Source organism: Hydra vulgaris, chromosome 10, assembly GCF_038396675.1.
Source record: "Hydra vulgaris chromosome 10, alternate assembly HydraT2T_AEP".
NCBI lineage: Eukaryota > Metazoa > Cnidaria > Hydrozoa > Anthoathecata > Hydridae > Hydra > Hydra vulgaris.
In genome coordinates, this window is record NC_088929.1 from 41,547,501 (window position 1) to 41,565,421 (window position 17,921).

Here is a 17,921-nt window from a genome sequence, read left to right on the forward strand (position 1 = left end):
GCTGTTATTTATTTTTTGGACATTTTAGATATTACATTGATGGGGAAGACTCTCCGTCTATAGAAGCTAACCTGAATATGCTTCATGGAATAGGTCTCTTTGGAGATGAGTTCATAAATAAAAATAAATCATTGGGTAATCTTGATGCTGCTTGGGGTACTAAGTGGATTGGTTACACAGCTAAAAATGGTGGATATTACACAACAATGAGATTTCCGTTTCAGCGTTCTATAAGAATCACATTTATTCCACAGAGATCACAATATTATTGGTATATTGCTCGTGGTGTTGAACACTATCCATTAATTATAGGCGATATTCAACTTCCATCAAAATCTCGATTAGTTTTACAGAAAACTGTTAAAAGCTTAAAACAACTTGACTATGTAAGTCTGGCTTCTTCACACAAAGAGGGTTTGTTGTTTATGGTGACATTGGCAACAAATAGTACAAATTTTTATCATCTTGAAGGATGTTTTCGCATAGTAGTAAATCATAAACCTGTAAGTTATTTATCGTCAGGAACTGAAGACATGTTTCTTTCTGCGTATTACTATAACAAAGGAATTTTCCATACAGATCATTCTGGATGTACCTATTTAAAGAACCCTGGTTCAATGAGTGCTTATAAGTTTTTTGTTGATGATCCTGTGTTTGTGTATGATGGTTTTCATTTAGTGTGGAGATCTGGTGAGGTAAATAATTTGCTACCAAAATAAGTTTTTAATTTAAAGTTATAATTTGTGTATATACATATAAATTAGTAAAAAAAAAACACGTATAAGTGTTTTTTTTTAAATTTATCACTGCTCTGTTCTTTAAAAACATTGAACACTCTTTTTGTAGAATACACTAACATATTTGATTTTTTTTATTTTTTAAGGGAAAAAAATATCAATTCTTTGAAAATAGCATGATGTTAAAGCACTTTTTTTTTAATTCTTAAATATAAGTTCATATGAAAAATCAATTATCAAAAAAATTTCTCACAGAAAAAAAAAAGCACAATTAAAATTTTTTTTAGGGTTTAAACAAAAAATTATATTTTTTTATTATCTTCCTTATTTACTAGAATTTACTACAAATGTTCAATTGGATAAAGGATGGGGGGTTGGGCAGGACATTTTTATAAATTAATATTATTCTTTTAAAAATATTCTTTTTTTTTGTAATAACAGTATGTTTCAGGTCATTGTCAAAAAATTGTTTAAATTTACGAGCAAAGGGCTTCAAATTTTGATTTAAAATGTCTATATACAAATAGGATTTCATAGTTGATTTAATGAAAGTCAACTTGCTAGTTCCTTGTCTAGCCATTAATTGCTAACACCACGAAATTTTTTACCGCATTTTTTACTGTTCCTTACTTCTAACTCAAATTGTATGCCTTGACTTGTTTCTGTCAGACTTTTTGTTGACTACCCAATGAGATCGGGTTAAATTCACCACTCCTATTTGCTTTCTTCCAGTTCTTAATGGGCATGTTGGCTATTCAAAAAAAAAATTTTCTGTTTCATATTTCTAATTTCTTTTTAGGTCTTACCATTGTTTACTATATCCACAACTTTTGAGAAATTGTCGTTTTAAAATGTGCATTTTGCTATAAATTAATCAGTTTTATTTAATTAATCAATATCTTATGTGTTACATATGTAAATATAGTTTTAGACATATACTTACCAAAATTTTTTTCTCCACAAAAAAACTAAAATTTTTTTAGCCATTAATTGTTTTGGTTTCCAATATAACACTTGTATGTATTGTAACGCTTTTTCAAAATTCCTTTGGTAAAATCATGCATAATAAATACTAATAATCAATACATATAAAAATCTTTATTAAAGTAGTACTCTTTGATGTACATTTAGAGAATTATTAAGGATTATAGAACTCTAAAGATACCATACATCTGGTTGTATGATTTTTTGAAATCATCATGTGACATCTCTCTTAAAGCAAATTTTTAAACCAACAAGTTTAATATTTTAATTAAAATAATAGCTTTGTTAAAAATATTTCATTTAACCTTTTGCATTTAACAAGGCATGAATCTAATGATATCAAAAGCTCTAAAAATGTCAAGAGGGATAACCTTAACCTCTCCACATCTATTTAATGCACAATAAAACCTATCAGTTATCACTGTTACCAAATAAGCTGTAGAACAAAAAGAATAAATTCCATATTGATGATCAGAATTCCATATTGAATCTAATAACTTACATCATATTGATGTAAGTTATTAGATTCAAGATGAGAGATTAAGTGTTTATTAATTAATGATTCAAAAACCTTGCTTATGATAGAAACACTAATGGGACAGTGGTTAGACGAGTCAGATTGCTCTCCAGAGTTTTTGAAAATAAGGATAACAGATGCTGCTTTCCAGCAGGTTGGAAAACAAGACTCTGATTAGCACTTGTTAAATATTTTTGAAAGTATAGACGACAGCTCCGGAAAACACTTCTGCAAGACTATAACAGGTATGCTGTTCATACCACAAGCTGTTGAAGAGTCTAAGCAGGAAATCACTTTAGAGCGTTGGGGGGGATGGTAATAAGATAAGATAAGATAAATAAAAGACACTAACTCTTTATTGCATTGCCCATTATAGTATTTATAGAAAAGAGATAAAGAAGCAACACTACAATGATGAGATAATGGTTGAAGGTTGGCTGCAAGAACAGATTCACTATATATAATATGTGTATAAGCATATCAAAATATAAAATAACTTTTGGGATGTAATTTACTCACTTTTTTTCTGCATTGTTTGCCCATAAAGAAGTGAGTGCATTATATATATATATATATATATATATATATATATATATATATATATATATATATATATATATATATATATATATATATGTATATATATATATATGTATATATATATATATATATATATATATATATATATATATATATATATATATGTATATATATATATATATATGTATATATATATATATATATATATATATATATATATATATATATATATATATATATAATTTTACAGGAATCAGTACAATTAGTGTAAATCTATATGCAGTAATTAGCGGCTATCATCTAATTAAAGCGTTATTAAATTTTGTGCTTTGGTAATATAATATCATCACGCAAATAAATCTGTGGCGCGTTTTTTCATAAAGAAAAATATGTTAGCTAAATATCTAATCCATATTTATTTGAAAAATAATGCATAGAACTATTTAGTTTTGAGTTTATTTAAAGTCGCCCTTTTTGTTTAATTTGAGCATACTCAAATTACCCATTGTTTTTAATTGAAATTATCTAGTTTAAAGTCCTAAAAAAGCAGTGGTTTTAATTGGTTTTTTGAATAACTACAAAATATAGTAAAAGTTTTTAGTATTTTAACAATACTAAATATTTTTCTGTAATTTAAATTCAAAAAAATTGAATTTTTATTGTTCAAGGGTTTTAGTTAATAAAATTGAAAAATTAACGAACAAATTTTTTGTTGTTGTTGTTGATGCGGAAAACATAGCAATATTGTTTTAACAGAATGTGGCTTAAAATTTGATGTTTAATGATAACTTTTGTTAATAACGAATCATTATATTCTGAAAATTAGTTCTAATTGTCAGGTTGGTATTTTTTTGACAAAATTAATGTTTGTTTTTTTGAGCTAATTTAAAGTGCTCATATTACCGTGTGGTCTGGGTAATATGAGCATTTTTGCCTCTTTTTTAAGCCTCTGTGTTTTTAAGAAAAAATTTTGGGTGTCCAAATATCTAAGTGGATCATGAATAGAGATCCCTAAATATTGTTTATTCGCAAAAATTTTCGATCCAGCTTAATTATTATTGAAATTATTCCAAATTTCGCTAAAGGTGCTCATATTACCCTAATCTACCCTATTAAATCACATAATATTTGTAAAATTAACAAAATAGTTTTACGTCTTATATATGAATAAATATTCGAACAAAAAACATAAGCATTTGATAAACGTACAGTAGTGGCCAAAAAATTAAGGCAGGCTATGTTCTTTAAACCTTTTCAACTTATTGTTTATTCATGACGTTATTACTTTGGATACAAATAATTTTTTTATTATATTTTGATTTTTGAAGCTATTTTGATTTATTTTACACCGTCAGGTTGCCATAGTTGTGATATTATGGGTAAAAAGCGTGATATTAATAACTTTGGTAAAGGTAAAATAAATGCACTATTTTTGGAGGGCTTTTCTCAAAGTAGTATAGCAAAACAATTAAAAATATCAAGATATTCCGTGCAAAATACTTTATGTATGCTAGACGATTCAAATCGCAAAAATTGTGGTAGAAAACAAGTGAGTACATCACGAGAAGACCTTTTTTTAAAGATTGTAGTTAGTAGTGAGCTCCACACAACATCTGCAAGGTCATCACAACTTGCTATGGAAAGGGGACTTACTATTAGTTCGAGAACAATTAGAAGACGGTTGTGTTATGACTTTGGTCTAGTTGCAAAAAGACCAGCTAAAAAGCCTATATTATAACTCCATCTTAATTACAAGCTAAGATTAAATTTTGTAAGAGTTTAAAAGACAAGACACCAGAATGGTGGGAACGCGTAATGTTTACAGACGAAAGTACCTTTTAACAAATTAGAAGCACTCAATTTAACTCAATTGCAAATTGAGTTGTTTTTTATGTTGTGCCTTAATTTTTTGGCCACTGCTGTATTTACTATTATTTTAATTTTAAAATTTTGATTTAACTATTAGCAAATCTGTTTATTTAAGTTTTATTAGAGGTTAGTTTTTAAAGTGGTTTTAAGGTACCCTTTAAATTAAAGATAATTAAAGAAGATATATTAAAAGTAAACATAGTTTACAAAATGTTATATTTTGTTTGATTAAAAAACATAATATATTTTAGAAGATAGAAGAATTTAGAAGAATTTTAAAATTATATATTTTTTATTTATTAAGTATAATTTAAAAAGTTATGTTTAATAGATAAGTTACATTTACTATGGGTTATTTAAAACAGATCTTAATAAAACTTTTATCATGTTGTTGTAATCGTTATTTTTATAATTTTAAAAATCTAAAAGAAAAGAAACAAAACTTTCTGATAAAAGGTTACGTTTTGTTTTTTCGTTTTCCTTACGTAAACTAAAATAGCAAGCTTAAGGTCAAAAGTTCATTAATTTAAAAATTAAATTGTGCGATAGTCAGTTAGAAAGTCATTTAAAAATTAAAATGCGCGATAGACTGATAAAAAGAAATTTTTTACTTTTGTTCGGTTATTATCAAATGCAGTTTGCTCTTAATTGCCAAAAAACAGTTAACTTTTAAAAAAAACTTAACTTTAACTTTAAAAAAAACTTCAAAAAAATCATTCATTCAAAAGACTTTATTTTAAAATTGTTTTATCTTTCGAAAAAACACATTTTTTATACATTCCATTGTTATAAAATTTCGCTCCAATTTTTTAAAATTAAGTTTTGTAACGACTTTCATTTTTATAAAATTAACATTCATTTAGTAATTAAAGAACAGTTACGTAATTATGTAAAAAAGTTATTTCTTTTTAATTTATTTTATTGACCGAAAAAAAAAAGAGGTATCTAAAATAAACTAAAAATTATTTATATACTACTGCATTTAAAACTAAAATTTTTTTTTATCTATTTCTAATAAAAAAGCAAATAAAAAAAATTAAGAAATAAAAATAATTTTTGGGTGCTTTTTTTTGGGCACCCATCCAGCTCCAGCGGTACTAAAACAGGTCTGGGTTCAACCCTGGACTAGGATCAGAAACAAGACATAAGCGAGTAAAAAAAGTAAATGATTTCGATTGTCTGGAAAGCGTGTTGGAAAGTTGACTATTTGTTTTAGAGGTTGAGAAAGGCAAAAGTTGAGGGCCTTAACACCTGCAGAGTCACTGATACTAGAGCCAAGCCATTCAGTGTGCATTAAAGTCACTAACAACGATATTGGCTGAAGGATAAAGATAAAGGGCTTGGTCAATTTGATCAGAAAGAACATCGAAAATAGTGCAGTCTTAAAATGAAGGAGAACTGTATAGAACAAAGAGAAAGGCGACAGAGTGAAGTTGTGCTAAATGGAAGCACATAAAATAAAAATCTGTAGATTCAAGCCTAGTTTCTCAACAAATGGGTGAATTCTCACGAATGTAAATGCCCAGGCCAAGCTTGTGACTATTGGAGTCTTTACGAATTAAAGGAAGATAACCATCAACACTTAAATCACAAGATGAGACAGCCAAACTCAAATTAGTCTCACAAAGAGCAAGCAGGTCTGGTGAACTTTGCAAGAGATAAGACTCAACAGAAGAAAAGTTTCCTCCAAGACCACGAATATTAGTGAATGATAGATTCGACAATGCACACCAAAAGTACGAACAGGGACACCATCCATGCGCAGCGTGGCACTGTTAGTACTCTGATACTTTACAACTGTTGATGGAATCAGCCTCTCTGAGAGCTACTGCAGAGTTTGGAAACCTGACTACCAGCGGGCCTGTAGAGGTAACAGAATGAGTAGAGCTGTAGAGATAACAGATTGTGTTGCCTAGTCATAGAAACAGTCACAAGCTAAACCAATGCATTGAGTCAAGAAGATCCAGCTTTCAACAAGCTGGAAAAAATATATTGTAAATTCATCTGCACCAACCTAATAGATGAAGAAGGGGTGTGAGGCTTGTCAACAGATAGAATCTGTTTACCCATTAAATAATGATCTTAAATAATAAAAACTAATTTAAACTTCTTACAAAAATTCTTTGGCTAACATCTTAACAAGGATTAGAATGTTGACTTTCCATGGTCACACTTTTATGAAAGGAAATTCAATTTTAAGCTTTAGCAAACTATGTGAGCTTTAAATTTCTTGAGCAACGTAATAGCACTAAATGTGAAAATATTTTTAAGAAAAACACAATTTTTTTAAATTTTGACATGTCTCTTAGTTTACATACTATATTTTCAAAAGATGAAATTACAATAAAAACTCTAAATCAATTGTAACTGCCTAATAGTTTTAAGGGATACAGATGCTAGAGTTCTGCAAAAAGTTTTATCTGATTCACCAACTAATTTATTTTAATGTTGATCAAGATGTTGAAAATCAACATCAAATCCCTCCACCAGAACATTATTTTTTAATAGTTGGTGTAAATTTATTAGGAGATTTACTTTTGAAGGTTCGGCAAAGCTTTGGACATCGGTGTTCCAGAATTTTTTTTTAAATGCATGAGTATAGAGGTAGGCAATTCTTGTTATTTGAAGGTAGTTGAACCATAATCTGTGTATTTGTTGTGAAACATTTAAAGATATAAACAACTGTGTTTATGATCTGGTTGGGATGGGGCTAACTCCAAGCACATGTCTCTCTTTCATTAATATGAAAAACACTTACAAATCTTCATAAACCTTTTTCCAGAATCCTTTGATTCTTGCACTAAAGTCTTATTCAGATCAGGTCCTTTTTTACTAATTATCAACTGAACAATATCAGGCATGTCTTTTGCTATGACATTACCACACTCAATCAAACAACAGCCTGATACATCAAACAAAATTTGTAGAACATCATAATTAGTCTCCAGATTTTCTTGCAGTTCTTTCAGTCTTACGAATATATTGCTCTCAAAAGCTGCTTTGTCTAACATCTCTCAGCTTGGAACAAAATAATTAGGTTTCATTATAACTCTGAATAATTGCAACTTGTAACTGCCTAATAGTTTCAAGGTATACAGATGCTATGGTTCGGCAAAGAGTTTAATCTAATACACCAACTTGAACTGTAATTTTGTTTCCACCAGTTAAAATTATCAATTTAAATAAAATAGTTTTCTTTTCCATTGGGTGTTTAGGAAAATTAACTACTATATTTTTGCACACTTCCAATGCGTGATTAACAAGATTTTTAACTTTTTCTTTTTTTCTGCATGGATGAAAGTTTCCCTTCTCATTAATTAAATTAAGTTTCTTAATTTTATTAAATTTTTCTTATTCAAATCAAATTTATATATATCAACAAAAGCAAAACTAATTAGGACATATTAAAAGTGCTTCTTCTAAATTAAGAATAATTTTGAGTCACAGGTATTATCTTTCTCCGGATATTTCCGGAATTCCGGATATTTTTTTCAACTTTTAGTTTTTCCGGATATTCAAGACGTTTGCCATGCGTAAAAGTTTAGGTATATGTTTTTGTAATATAATTTCAAATGTTCATATATAATATAAAAATATTATAAGATTATTTAAATATAAAATACCTATGTATACATGTATGTATTTAATTTTATAATAATTTTAGCTAATTATGCACAAAAAGAAATTTATTTCCTATTTTTGTTTGGCATTAAAAATATTTCAAATTTATATAGCCCAACACTTTAAGCCCCAACGCGTGTTCGCCTGATTCTGAAGAAGTTTGTGTGGTTAAAAAAAACAATCAAGTATTTTGCGAATCGAACATTATTTACCCCGAGATCGATGATACAAATGTAATTACAAATATAACAAGTTATGTTTGGATGTATCAGTGGTAGAGTGTTTTAAACTTTTTTTATATACTTTTATTGTATACTGCCCTACCGAGTCAGAAGGAAGTAAGTCATCGAAATGTGATTACGTGAAAAACTTAAAACTGATCAATTTCAAAACCCATTCATTGCAATTATTAGCAATAGTGATATTCTATATGGTATTAAATGTTGTAAAGCTAATTCGTATATACCATAATTTAAGACTTGCTTCCTACATTTTAATAGACAATCGTATTGTAGACCAAAAGTGGACTTGCTTCCTTTTGCTGAGGCGGGGCAGTATTAAGCGTTGTATTGGTTTTTTAATTTTGTATAAAAGCGTTGTATTGGTTTTATATACATAAAATTTTAAATATTAGCTACTAAAAAATATATATATATTTGTAATATAAACTTGTAAACTATAATAGATAATTATTGAAATAAATATGCAGTATTTAACCTGTATTGGGTTGTAAAGAAAGTTCGTTCGGTTTTATTAGACAATTTATTTAAACACAAAAATATTAATTTTAACAATTAATTTATCAATTATGTATTCTTCGTTATTATTTACGACTTCCTCCCAACGTTCGGCTAGTTTGTTGATACCGTCTTGCCTATAATCGCCCGGTCTGTTGTTGAGCCAGTTTTTGAGGTCTTCATCATCGAAGGTTGTGCCTCTCATATGTTTTGACATGGAGCGGAAAGGGTGATAATCGCTTGGCGCAAGGTCCGGAGAGAAAGGCGGTTGCTGTAGAACTTCCCATTCGAGCTCTTGAAGGGCGGCTTTAACGACTTGCGCAACGTGCAGCCTAGCGTTGTCGTGAAGGAGAATGATTTAACCTTATTGATCGGGTCTTTTCTGTTGAGTAGCCTCATTAACCCGATACAATTGGGCAATGTAGAGGTCCTTGTTGACCGTGGCGTTCCTTTCGAGCATTTCCAAGTGCAGCACACCTTTGCAGTCCCAAAAAACGCAGATCATAACTTTTTTTGGATGAAGATCTTGCTTTATTCTTGGCTTCGGCGTATCTTCTGAAACCACCCACTCTTCTTTGCTTCATATTCACGTATAGACACCATTTTTCATCTCCCGTAACGATTCGGTATAAAAATCGTTGTTTATGGCCCCGTGTTGCTTAATGGCGTGCAAGATGTTGAGCAGCGATTTGAAGGCAATTTTCTTTGTTGTTTTCATCAAGCTGGTGAGGCACCCAAGCTCAGAGGTTTTGAGAAAAACCTATTGATTAAAGATGGTTGGAGATGGTCATGGCACAACATTTCAGTTATTCGGCCAATTCACGGGTTGTTTGGCGACCATCTTCCTTTAACAGGGCCTTTAGATGATCCTCATCGATAATTTTCTGATGGTCGTCCGCTTCGAGGCGTGTCTTCGAGGTCAAAGTCGCCGTTATTGAACTTTGCAAACCATTTTTGTGCTGCTCGCTCTCCTATGATACCTTTTCCATACACGTTGCATATATCCCGAGCTGCATCGGCTGCTTTATGACCTCGATGAAAAGCGAAGAAAAGCAGGTGTCGAAAATGTTGATTTCTGCCTCCTGGATATTCTATTTTAAAGCCTGGAAATATAAGGAAAAATTAAGTATTAATAATAGGGTATAGCGGGGCATAAATGGTCAGTGGGGCATAACAGGACAGTTATGCCTGAAGCCTTATATCTCAGCTAAAAATTATTTCTTTTCAAAAATTTTTTTTGATAAAACATTTTGTATTATTTCGCTTTATTATTGTAAAAAACAATTAATTTTAGAAATACCTTAATGCATTAAAAGTACCAAAAAATTGGCCAAAAACAAAATTTACGTATTTTCTTAAGCAATACAACGACAAAAGTTTTATCTTGAACTATTGCGAATTTGCTTTATTTATAAATAAGTTTATATTTTTCAGACAGTATTTTTATTCTCTTTTAGAATCTGGTTTTAAAAAATAATCTATTTTTGGGATATATCGGGATAGATGACATGTCGGGACAGCAAGTTATTTAAATCATTAAATATATTATTACCATTTTGTGATGCTGTTTACAGTTTGATGATTTTATTTTTAATCTAAAACATTATTTTTCTTATTTAAAAAAGCAATTTTTGTAATAAGTTAAAAGAAATTCTTATTTTTAAAACTTAACTTCGATTATAAATAGTGTTTAGTGTAAGAATGAAGGTAAGAAATGATTTAAAAAAGATCAATCATCCAATTGATCTTTTTTAAATTTATGGATCACATGTATCATACATTTTTTGTATGATACACGTGATCCATAAAATTTTTTTGTTTAATTTCAAATTTAATAATAGTTTTTTATGAATATTATTAATTTAATAATATATAGGTTAGATTAAATAAAAATAAATTGAAAAAACTCTTTAATATGCAAAAACATGCTATCAGAATTATATCCAATAAAAGCCGCTATACACCCTCTCGACCCTTATTTATTAACTTAAATATACTAAATATCTACCAAATAAATATTTATCATCTCCTAATTTTTATGTTCAAAATTAATAAAAGTATCATTCCAAAAATATTTAACCCGTTATTCAAAATAAAGGAAAACAAATATCTAACTAGATATTCAAATAACAGATATATACAGCCCAAAAGTTATTATGCTGCAACTGATTTTTCAATTTCAATATGAGGACCAAAGGCATGGAATAAAATACTTTCAACTGAACTTAAAACTCTAACAATGCTTAATGAGTTTAGGACAAAACTAAGACAGCTATTAATAAAGAATGATTTACCACAAAACTATTTCTGAAATTACATTATGATTTATCTATCAAATACATGAAAAGTATATTAATTTTAGAAAAAGACTGAGTTAAATTTATTTATATCCTAATATATATATTTTTATTGTTTTTGTTTTTTGCTAAGCCTATAGCGCTTCTAGCTAATTTTTCACTTTTTTTTTTTTTTTTTTTTCTTTTATTAATAGATGTTTTATTTATTATTTTACCACTTTTGTACATATGTTTATTTTATAAATTTAACGAAGTTTCTTATTTTAAAATTAAACTTTATATTTACGGAATTTATAAAGGGGCTTGGTGATAAGACATATTAGTCTTCTTCTCGCCCCTGCTATATTTATATTTTGTTAGTAAATTACGGAATGTATATTTTTAAACGGCAAAAAAAAAAAAAAAAAAAGATTAGAGTGGAAGTATTTTATAATAAAACACTGAAATTTTTTTTATTTTAGCTGTGTCTTTTTTATGGTGTATGGATGTAAGGGCGCGTAGTTTCTATGGGTTTGTCACTTTTTTTGAGTGTTTAATGTCTGAACATATTTAGACTAAAGATAGCCTTCATTTTTCATCATTTTGAAAGCTTTAAAATTGACGAATAACTGCTGCTTTTTAACTGTCCCGTTTTGCCCCATCTACTTCCAAAATGTAAAAGTTTTGCTTGTCTAGAGTTTCATTACTTTGGTTGTCGTAACTTATTTTTAAAAATTTTTATTGTTTTTTTATTTTCTTATATCAATGAATTTCAGGAAATTTATAAAAAACAGTGTCAACTATGATTAGTTTATCCGCAACTAGGATTTGTTTCTTAAGTGTCCCTATATGCCTCGCTCTACCCTACCTAATAAATAATTTTGCTTTTTTTTACAACTTTACTTCTAACAATGCTGCAAGTAAAAACTAATTTAACTTGCTAAATTGCAAAATAAAAGGTAAAGTATAACATTCAACAAATATATAGTTTTCAATATTTAAATACTGTAATAATTTTAACGTTTAATGTTAATAAGCTTTACAGTTAGTGATACGTATATTTAATGATAAAAACTTCTCGGATAATAAGCCGGAAAGTTTTAAGATTATAACTTTTATTGTTTACTATGATTTTACTTGTTTCGGTAAATGAAGTATATATATATATATATATATATATATATATATATATATATATATATATATATATATATATATATATATATATATATATATATATATATATATATATATATATATATATATCAATCAATAAATAAGTTTCTAAAATAAATTTTTTAGATATTAAGATACTAAATATCTATAATAATAACAAGACCAAGAACAACAACAATGAGTATAATTTTAGTAATAACGATAACAATGATGGATAACGATTGGTATAAGCATAATAATATCATTAATTTATTTGTATTGGTATTTGTGGGTATAAATGTATAGATGTCGTAATGATTACTACCTTGATATTTCATTTTGGACATTTATTAACTATATGTATAATTATCTAAATGGACATTTTTAAAAGATTGCAATTCTATGGACCTTGGCCATTGTTTCCTCGCAAAAGAATTCTCGTGTGATTGCATATAAAAGACGCCGCCCTAGACTTAATAACACGTGGTACTAGAGAAACAACGAGTAGTTTAACAAATTTAAATAAATATCTAATTAAATAGATATTATGATCAGCCACAGATTGAACCGGCAAGCAAACCGGGATGTTTCCCGACGGGCCCATTGGTTCCAATGCATATCGGACTCCAAGATTTAATTTTTTGATATTACATTACATTAAATCTACACGGATATTGTAGCGTATAGTGATGTTATTATACTTCTTAATTCTACCCTTTTTGGCCTTCAAAAACTTACTAAATCCTGTAATATACACAAAAGAAAATTGCATAAAATTGAATGCTGACAAAACCAAGTTCTAGCTCACCGGAAAAAATCAAATTAAAAACTAAACAATGACACTCAATCACCAACGAACAAAACTACATAGTAAATTTAGTCGTCTAGTTTAGTATGGGATACTAATAGTTCACCTTTTGCTTCAATTAATTGTTGGAAAGTAATCCAAACCTTAAGTCAATCTGGTATTTGTTTTTGCTCATCCAAACTTAATTGTCTAAATGTATATAGCTTTTGTTATTTTCAAGACCGTATAACACATATTAGTAATACTCTCATTTACTATTTGGAAAATTGTTTTGCGTATAATTATTATTATTTTTTTTGTTTGTTCTTTATTACAATACTTAATACAATATTTACAAATATATCAATAAGAAAAATTATATGCAAGGAAATCGTTAAAAAAAAAAGTAATAAAGAATAAAGATAAAGAACGCGGATACTCAAAGAAGACCATACAGGTCATGTCACCGAGAACCGCTGTTGAAGAACTTAATTCAGATTTTAGAAAAAACTTTGAACTCAATTTAGATTTAAAAAAAAGCAAAAATAAATACAAACTTTAAACTTTTCTTTAGTTATGGTCTTTATGGCATGAATTAAAAGACTAATTCTTCTGAACCGCATGACTCAAGCGAAAACAATAATGTCATAACATTCTTGATAAACAAATACTTCTCGCATCTTACTCGCATCTATACGATCACTGAGTCTTGTTACTCAAATGTATGTTACAATTACACTAATCTTAATTGTTAATTAATTAATAAATAAACGAAAATAATAAGAATAGGATTGCACTAGGCACATCCAAATGCACTTTAAGGTTGCCCAAAAGATTGTGTAGAAGAATTTATCAAATGTTGGTGCGTTTACGTTTACGCTTCCACCAACAAAAATGCTAAACCACTGTCCAAGGATGGTTAACTTCCAATAGTATTATACATACAATATTTGCGGATACATCCTCACATACATCAATTTTTTTATTTTTTTTTTATTTTTTTGTTTTGTTTTTATCTATTTATATATATTTTTTATTACAAAAATAAATTCAATATTAAAAGTATATACCGTTCGTAATACAAATTATTTACAAATACTATGAATTAAAATAAAAATTAACGTAAACAAGTAAATAATAAATAACTACTGTACAAATAATGTCAGTGCAACTTTTAACAAAATTCAAATAAACTTTAAATGAATATTGCATAAAAGTAAAATATATATGAGTAATGAAAAAACTGGGTAAAATTAAAAGTATATAAATATATTTTCAATTGAGAAAATTACTTTTTTTAGTTTTCTTTTGAACATATAATAATTCCATTCATGAGAAAAATCAAAATTTTTTAAAACTATTTAGTTTCTTAAAAAAGAGAAAAGAAATGCAAAATTTACCAAAGTTTGTTCGAAATTTTTGTTGTTTAATAAAATTATCATTTCTTAAAGAATATTTATTTTTTTCTTTTAAAGAATATAAATCAAAAAAGGAAGCTGGATATGAGTTGGTTTTACATTTAAACATAAAACAAAGAACATTATAAACATTTACTTGATATATATTAAAAACATTCATCTTAAATAAGAGTGGTCTTGAGTGAGTAAAACGATTTTTGAAATTTATAAGACGTACAATATGCTTCTGCTGACAATAAAGTGGCTTAAATTTACTTTTATGGGTACTACCCCATGCAATATTAGCATAATTAATATGACAGTGTATAAAAGAGTAATATAGTTGAGTTAATGAATGTTTGTTTAAAACTCTTCTTGCTTTATATAAAACTCCAATGCTTTTTGCAATTTTGTTGCATAAATGTCCGATGTGATTCTTCCATGATAGATTTTCATCTACGATGATTCCTAGAAAATTTGTGAAAGTTACTCTTTTTATTTGAGTATTTATTTTAGTATCAATATGAAGAAGAGACATATTACTTGGAAGTAAATGTTTTTTAAATTGTGGATGAAAGAAAATCCATTTAGTTTTATCAATGTTGAGTGAAAATTTATTTGACTTAAACCAGTCAGATATTTTTGTTAGTTCAATGTTCGTATCATAAAAAAGTTTATTGATGTTGTTATTAGATAGGAATAGGTTTGTATCATCAGCAAACATTATAGTTGTTAACTTTAAGACTTTATGGAGATCGTTAACATAAATTAGAAATAATAAAAGCCCTAGTATAGATCCATGTGGAACTCCACAGGTTAAATTTAGATAATCTATATTTAGATAATCTTGTGAAGAAGATCCGTCGACATAGACAAATTGTTTGCGATGTTTTAAATAGCTTTTTAGTAGTTTTAAAGCATTACCGGTGATACCATAATGTTCAAGTTTTTAAACAGTATTTCATGATCAATTGTGTCGAAAGCCTTAGATAGGTCTATAAAGATGCCTAAAGTAAACTCTGACTTTTCGAATGAATCAGTTATCCTACGAGTAAGATGAATTATTGCATGTTCAGTAGAGTTATTTTTTTTTAAACCGTATTGATTTATGTAAAGTATATTATTAACAGCAAGATGATTAGATATTTGGTTGAACAAAATTCTTTCTAAAATTTTTGAAAAAACAGAGAGGTTAGGTATTGGTCGATAATTACTGACATTTGATGGTTCACCTCCTTTAAATATAGGCGTTATTTTGGCTACTTTCAATTGATCGGGGAAAATTCCTTAATTTATAAAACATTTAAAAACTTTAAAAAGAATACATTTTATGGTATCGTGTGAATCTATGACTATATTACAATTTATATCATCAGGACCAACTGCTTTATTAGTTTTAAGCATTTTAAAAGCACTTTCAAATTCTGAAGAAGGTACTTCAAATTTATCTAAACTAGAGATTAATGGAAACACGTAATCATTTATTGGATTAATCATATTTGGAATATTTTTAGCTAAATTAGGGCCAACAGACACGAAATATTTATTTAATTATCTTGTTTGGCTTCATATAAAAATACGCCATTAGCTTTTGTAGTGTTAGGCATAGAGCACAATTTTAATTTACTATTTCGTGTAATTTGACATATAATTTGCTATGTGGATTTTGAATCATGTTTAAATTTTCCTAGTAAATCATAGTAATACCTTTTTTTAAATTTTTTTCTTTGACTTTCAAACATTTTAGCATAATTTTTATAAATAATTTTATTTTCTGGTGTTGGTTTTTTTAAGTACTTTATATACAGTTTTTGCTTTATTTTTGACGATTTCCTAAGATCTTTATTGGCCCATGGTGACTTTAAACTTTTATTGGTTATAATAAATTCACGTTTTGGAAAATTTACATCATATATTTCATAAAAAGTTTGAAAGAATGTATCGTATACTTCATTAGCTTCAAATTAACTGTTTATATAATTCCAATTTATTTGATTCTTAAACGATGCTAGATTTGCATCGGTGAAAAAACGTTTGATAATGACTTTTTTATGTTGTTGTATTAATTTGTAGTCAATATTAATAGAGAAAAAAAATAGGAAAGTGGTCGGAAACGTCACTTTTTATTATACCTTTTTTAAGAGTTTCATTAAAGATACCGATTGTTATAATGTTGTCAATTAAGAAAGCTGAAGTTGAGGTTACTCTAGCAGGTTTGTTAATTAGTGGAATTGCTCCATGTTCGAATAAGTCATCGTAAAACTTTTTAATGTTGTTATTAACGTGATATTCAAAACAATTTAAATTTACGTCACCGATTATATAATTTAGTTTCTTTTCCTTAAAACTATTTTTTTAAATATCATTACGCATTAAAATTAAAATACGATTACGCATTAATGCATTAAAACTTTCAATATGGCCAGTTGGTGGGCGATAACAGCAACTCATAAGTATGTTTTTAGAACTATTGGTTAAAAGTTCAATTGTTAAAAGTACACCACCTCCGCGTTTATTTTTTTATTTTTTATTTTTTTTTTTAAATTTATTTATTCTACTAAAAATTGAAAAATTACCAGTTTTTTATAATTTAACAAAACTAGGTTAGGTGTCACTCATATAGTTAAAAACTAGCCATTGGAGTGACACCTAAATAAAATAAACAAAACAAAAAAAAAATTAACAGCAATAATAATAAATAATAGCATGCGTAAACTAAATTACTTAAAAAATAATTATAATAATAACGATGAAGCTATAATAAGTTAAATAATAAGACAAAAAAATATAAAAAACACTCAATAACAACAGCAAACAAAAACACTCAATAACAACAGCAAACAAAAACACTCAATAACAACAGCAAACAAAAACACTCAATAACAACAGCAAACAAAAACACTCAATAACAACAGCAAACAAAAACACTCAATAACAACAGTAAACAAAAACACTCAATAACAACAGCAAACAAAAACACTCAATAACAACAGCAAACAAAAATGAAAATAATTAGCAAAACAACACAAATAAAAACAAACTTTACACAAATGAAAAGGCAAAACACAAAAACTACAATATGAAAACAAAAACTACAAAACGAAAATGCAAACACAAGAACTTCTACAAAACAAAATTAAATTAAAAAATAAAAACATTCTTTTGTTATTTATAGCGAAAAAAGAAAGGTGAAGAAAATTTAGTAAAATAGAAAAACAGTGAGCAACAATAAAAATAACTAGCAACAAACGCACAAATAATAACAAACTTTACACAAACAAAAAGACTAACACAAAAACTA

General features: G+C 27.6%; 1 protein-coding gene across 1 annotated transcript in view; it reads left to right on the top strand.

Annotated features, from left to right (window-relative positions):
- LOC100205240 (uncharacterized) overlaps positions 1-8,984 on the top strand; it is a 12,541-nt gene extending 3,557 nt beyond the window's left edge. The window contains exons 2-3 of the mRNA XM_065808043.1: positions 29-695; positions 8,382-8,984. Of these exons, the coding sequence (XP_065664115.1) occupies positions 29-695; positions 8,382-8,546 (832 nt within the window). The 3' untranslated portion in view covers positions 8,547-8,984. The remainder of the gene's footprint in view (positions 1-28; positions 696-8,381) is intronic.
- Positions 8,985-17,921: the final 8,937 nt, after the last annotated feature.